At 49.0% G+C, this 5,715-nt stretch overlaps 1 protein-coding gene across 1 annotated transcript in view; it reads left to right on the forward strand.

Annotated features, from left to right (window-relative positions):
* The window catches only part of INTS3 (integrator complex subunit 3), a 47,899-nt gene that overhangs the window by 33,669 nt on the left and 8,515 nt on the right, over nt 1-5,715 (forward strand). The window contains exons 12-20 of the mRNA XM_023213805.2: nt 69-148; nt 581-672; nt 1,328-1,434; nt 2,494-2,613; nt 2,999-3,128; nt 3,596-3,650; nt 3,882-3,985; nt 4,467-4,511; nt 4,718-4,837. Of these exons, the coding sequence (XP_023069573.1) occupies nt 69-148; nt 581-672; nt 1,328-1,434; nt 2,494-2,613; nt 2,999-3,128; nt 3,596-3,650; nt 3,882-3,985; nt 4,467-4,511; nt 4,718-4,837 (853 nt within the window). The remainder of the gene's footprint in view (nt 1-68; nt 149-580; nt 673-1,327; nt 1,435-2,493; nt 2,614-2,998; nt 3,129-3,595; nt 3,651-3,881; nt 3,986-4,466; nt 4,512-4,717; nt 4,838-5,715) is intronic.

The raw sequence follows: 5,715 nt of genomic DNA on the forward strand, positions 1-5,715 counted from the left end.
GAAAGAAAGAAAGAAAGAAAAAAAGAGACTGACTGATGTGAGGGGCTCTTTAATTTCACATCCTCCAGAACCAGCCATCCTGGTTATGCACCACTCCATGAAGCCCCACCCAGCCATCACTGCCACACTTCTGGACTTCATGTGCCGCGTAAGTGTTAGAGCTCTCTTTTCTCCCCATGCCTGGATGAGCAGAATTAGGTGTATCTCCCCTCATCTCCCAGTGCATGGGTCTTCTCAGTATGCCTTGACTGAGAGCAGAAGTAGTCATAGGTCCTATTCCCCAAGTTAATAAATGCTCCCCTTCCACATTCCACTGTCTGCAGTTGCATCTTCCATTTTCTGTGGGGTTGCTCAATCACAGGGATGGTGACTTAAGATAGAATCTGGTTTCCTTGGGGAGCAGCCAGGTCCTGTAAGAATTTCTCATTGAGTGGCCTGGAATGATCAGGAAGTCCAGTTCTCTCTGCAGCCATACTCCCCAGTGTCTCCTGATCAAAACCAAAGCAACTTTTCAGATCTAATTCAGCAGAACTCTGGATGGAGTCCTGTGCTCATTTTTCCCCTCCTCCTTCCCTTCCAGATCATTCCCAACTTCTATCCACCATTGGAAGGCCACGTGCGGCAGGGTGTCTTTTCCTCTCTCAACCACATTGTGGAGAAACGAGTCTTGGCGTAAGGAATTTGGTGGGGGAAGGAGGTTGTGTTCCCATTTTTTCATTAGGTCCAGGCAAATCCAAATGTTGCCATAGCACTGCTGGCCCTTTTCTCTGACAGGTGTAAAAAGTATTGGCTCTACCTCAGACTGCTGGGCATATGTCTTCCTGGCTCTTAGAGGAATTTATCTACTGCCATCGTATTACAAAGGTCTTCAAATGCCTTCATCTTCCCTGTTGACCCCCTTCAGGGATCTGAGTATGGTCCAGTCATAATGATTGGGCTTAGACCTATCTCAGCTCCATGTTGAGTTAGAAATGAGAAGCTCTGGCCGGACACAGTGACTCACGCCTGTAATCCCAGTAGTTTGGGAGGCCAAGGCGGGCAGATCACCTGAGGTTAGGAATTTGAGACCTGCCTGGCCAACATGGTGAAACCCCGTGGCTACTAAAAATAGAAAAATTAGCCAGGTGTGATGGCGCACACCTGTAATCCCAGGTACTTGGGAGGCTGAGGCACAAGAATTGCTTGAACCCGGGAGGTGGAGGTTGCAGTGAGCCGAGATTGTGCCACTGTGCTCCAGCCTAGGTGACAAGAGTGAGACTCTGTCTCAAAAAAAAAAAAAAAAAAAAGAGAAGCTCTGATATTGACCTTCATCATGTTCCCCATTTAGACACCTGGCTCCCCTGTTTGACAACCCTAAGTTGGATAAGGAGCTGCGGGCAATGCTGAGGGAGAAGTTTCCTGAGTTCTGCAGCTCACCCTCCCCACCTGTGGAAGGTATGAGGTCCTCCCATTCCATCACCTGTTTCAGAAGAGGGGCAAGACAACAAGGCTTTCAGGCCAGAGCCCTTTTCAGGATGTTCACAGTTCTCCACTTCCGTGACACTGACCATCACAGTTTTTCCTTCTTCAGTTTATCTTTTTTATTCGTTTTTGTGTTGTCTGTCTTGAGTCTCTTGCTTCATCTAATCTCATTTGACGTGCTCATCTTTCTTGCTATCTTAACTCTTGTTGTTTCTCCTAGTAACTCCTGCTCAGTAGTTAGAAGGCTTTCATGTAATATTTACAATATTTATCTCACTTTAACTTGCCCATTTCTTCTCTCTTCCCAGCTCTAGGTCCTGGCCTCTGATGACAGTGTGTCATGTTGGGCCTCAAACCTTGCTCAGAATTCAACTGCCATCTCCTTACCACACATAAACACTTTGTTTTGGGATAAAGGTCTAAGCCAAGTAGTATCTTCCAACTTGGTTTTAAATTAAAGAGCACTTGGAGGCTAAGCACGGTGGCTCATGCCTCTAATCCCAGCACTTTGGGAGGCCAAGGCGGGCGGATCACTTGAGGTCAGGAATTCAAGACCAACCTAGCCAACATCATGAAACTTCATCTCTACTAAAATACAAAAAAAGTTTGTATTTGGTGGGCACGTGTAGTCCCAGCTACTCAGAAGGCTGAGGCATGAGAATTGTATGAACCTGGGAGGCGGAGGTTGCAGTGAGCCGAGATGGCGCCACTGCACTCCAGCCCAGGCGACAAGCGTGAGACTAGCACTTGGGACTGTCCCTGGTCTTACTCTAATTACCAATCCTAACGAGCTGAGCACAGAGGAGTCATGTCCTGTGTTGCTTTTATTCCTGGCAACATCCCTCTGCAGGTCATGGAGGGTTATGAAGACAAGAGGTTTGTCAAGAGGTTTGTCCTTCCAGGGTCAGAATTCCATTTAGATCATAAACACCTTATTCTCTCACTTGCCTTCCATTCTCCCTTCCTAGAAGCATAAGGCATGTTAGAGGACCCAGGAGGCCATCATATGCCTTATCTTTTTTTACTCCCAAGTCAAAATTGAGGAGCCAGTTTCCATGGAGATGGACAACCATATGTCGGATAAGGATGAGAGTTGCTATGACAATGCAGAGGCAGCCTTCAGTGACGATGAAGAGGATCTCAACAGCAAAGGTGAGGGTATCAGCAAGGGCTAGTTCAGGGTTGTGCCAGCCCTGAGAGGACCAGTTCCCAGAAGCAGCCTCTCTGCACTCTTCCTGTCACCCTTATTCCTGTGAGTTAAAGTTTTGTTCACAGGGTGTCTGGATGAGACTCCAGAGTGCAGAGCCCTGCACTTAACACTCAAGGCAGGAAGGAAAAAAGAAGTGGTTCCTGCCCTTGTTTGCTTGTAAGAGCTAGCACATGTGCACATTCAGGGAGATGCTTCAGGCACTCACACAGCATTGAGGAAACAGGTGCACACTTAGGGCGTGTGAGGAAGGGGATAAGTGGTTGAGGGGACTGTCTCTGTTGCTGGCATCTGGGCATACTGACTTCTTTCCCAAATCACTCCCTTTAGGAAAGAAGAGAGAGTTTCGCTTCCACCCTATCAAGGAGACAGTTGTGGAGGAGCCAGTTGATATCACCCCTTACCTTGACCAGTTGGATGAGTCCCTGAGGGACAAAGTACTCCAGCTACAGAAGGGGAGGTGGGTACAGACCCTGTTCTCAACCTCAAGAGGTCCAGCCCCAGGCTCTCCACCTGGTGCTTAATGGGTACAGCAGGAGATGGGGGTTGGAGGCAAACATGATAGGAGTGTGTGGAGAGGCAGCTGAAGCTTCATGAGGGAGTTCTTCTGCAGTTTACATTGGGAGTGCAAGCTGGGAGTGGGGCAGCCTTGTTCCCTAACACCTTGAGTTCCCACTCTGCAGATTCTTGGGAGAAGAGCCTCTGAGAACCAAAGCAGGGTTGGTGAGGATTTTCCTTTTCTTTAGGCCTCTGCCCAGAGAGCACCAATTCTGCCCTAAAGCCTTCCCATCCAAGCTGGGATTTTACACAGAGCTCCTTTGTTTTGTCTCTGTGCATGTGAGTGTGCTTGTGCACTGTTCTGGGTGTGTGTCCTGCCCTCTGCTATCATTTATGTCCCTGGGATTTCCTCTCATTTCTGTCCTGCAGTGATACGGAGGCCCAGTGTGAGGTCATGCAGGAAATTGTGGACCAGGTCCTGGAGGTGAGGAGGAACCCAACCCCTTAGGGAGGAAGCAGCCTAGCCTGCTTAGCTTACACGTCTCCCAGGGAAGCCAACTCACTTTTTCCCTCCCCTAGATGAATCCCTCTTATAGTGGGGAGGGGAGCTTGCTGATCCTGGAGGTGGAAGCAGATGAGTTCCAAGACTGGGATAGTGGGGTCAGCGGGGCGTGGGTATAGGTAGTGATTCTCTCTCCCTTGTCTCATCACTCAGGAAGACTTTGACTCGGAGCAGCTGTCTGTCCTTGCTTCCTGCCTACAGGAGCTCTTCAAGGCCCACTTTCGAGGGGAGGTCTTGCCCGAGGAGATTACTGAGGAGTAAGGCTCATCTTCCCTCACTCCTGAGCCTCAGGAGCCAGGGGCTGCTCTTACAGCCTGAGTCCAAGAGACCCCTTACTGTAGACTTGAGAAAAGTCTGTTCACTTGGTGTTTTTATTCTCACATGTACCAACTCATTTAAACAAGGGCTTATGTTTACCTGCTGAACACGGTGTGTACTGGGGAGGTGGACTAACATCCCCTCCTCATGCTTCTAGCCCTTGCTGCTGGGCCAGGTAACTCTAATCTGCTGAATCAGGTGTGATTGGACACTGGCCTGGAGCCTGTCTCTGAATGGCGAACGTGGTCCCATGTTAGGAACCTGTTTTCCCTGTTACCAAGCCTACAGAGCAGCAGGACGTTTGCCTTTGGGGTAGGGAAGGAGCAGGCTGGCATCTAGCCTCCAGCTGGTCCTCCATATCTGCCCATAGCCCACCTCACCCCCTCACATGGACTCTCAGATATAACCCTCTTCTTGTAGGTCCCTGGAGGAGTCTGTAGGAAAGCCTCTGTACCTAATATTTAGGTAAGCATGCAGCTATAGGAGATACTGTTCCGCCCTCTGTCCTCCCTGACAGCACACACATGTGCTCCTGTCCTGGGGTAATGGGACTCCCTTTCCAGGGAGGAGGACATATGCTGTGGGCACAGAGCCCATGCCACCTGAGAAACTCCATGGGAGAGTCTGCCCTGGGTAAAGCTCTGTTCCTCTCCTCCCATGCCCTACTCCAGGAACCTATGTCAGATGCAGGAAGACAACAGCAGCTTCTCTCTGCTTCTAGACCTTCTCTCTGAGCTGTATCAGAAGCAGCCCAAGATTGGCTACCACCTGCTCTACTACCTGAGGGCCAGGTGGGTATGGCCCCCATGTTTCAGATGGTGTCAGGACACATCCTGGAGAGCCTCTCTTCCGCCCACTGGCTCCCCCACCCTGGACTGTCATCACCAGGGCCTTGTAGGTTTGTTTGGTTGGATTGGTTTGTTTTTAAGAGACAGCATCTCACTCTGTCACCTGATCATAGCTCACTGTAGCTTCAAACTCCTGGGCTCAAGCCATCCTCCCACTTCAGCATCCTTAGTAGCTGGGACTACACAGCCTTGCACTACCATGCCTGGCTAATTTTTTAAAATTTTTTTGTAGAGACAGGGTCTCACTTTGTTGCCCAGGATGGTCTCAAACTCCTGGGCTCAAGTGATCCTCGTGCTTCAGCCTCCTGAGTAGCTGGGATTACATACAGGCATGCGCCACCATGCCCAGTTATTGGTTTTGGGTTTTTTCCCCCTCTCAATAAGGCTTGTGTGCTCCTAAGGCTTTTTTTTTTTTAATTTATTTATTTATTTTTTGAGACAGGGTCTCACTCAGTCACCCAGGCTGGCGTGCGATCTCAGCTCACTACAACTTCTGCTTCCCAGGCTCAAGCGATTCTCCTGCCTCAGCCTCCTGAATAGCTGGGACTACAGGCGCAAGCCACCAACCCTCGGCTGATTTTTGTATTTTTGTACAGATATGGTTTTGCCTGTTGCCCGGGCTGGTCTTAAACTCTTGGGCTCAAGTGATTTGCCTACCTTGGCCTCTCAGAGTGCTGGGATTACAGTCATGAGCCACTCCGCCTGGTCTTAAGGTTTTTTTTTTTTAATAACTTTTTCGAGATACAATTCAAAAACCATAAAATTTGAAATTTTAAAATTTATTTTCAAGTGTACAATTCAATTTTTTTTTTTTTTTTTTT

Source organism: Piliocolobus tephrosceles, chromosome 1, assembly GCF_002776525.5.
Source record: "Piliocolobus tephrosceles isolate RC106 chromosome 1, ASM277652v3, whole genome shotgun sequence".
NCBI classification, from domain to species: domain Eukaryota; kingdom Metazoa; phylum Chordata; class Mammalia; order Primates; family Cercopithecidae; genus Piliocolobus; species Piliocolobus tephrosceles.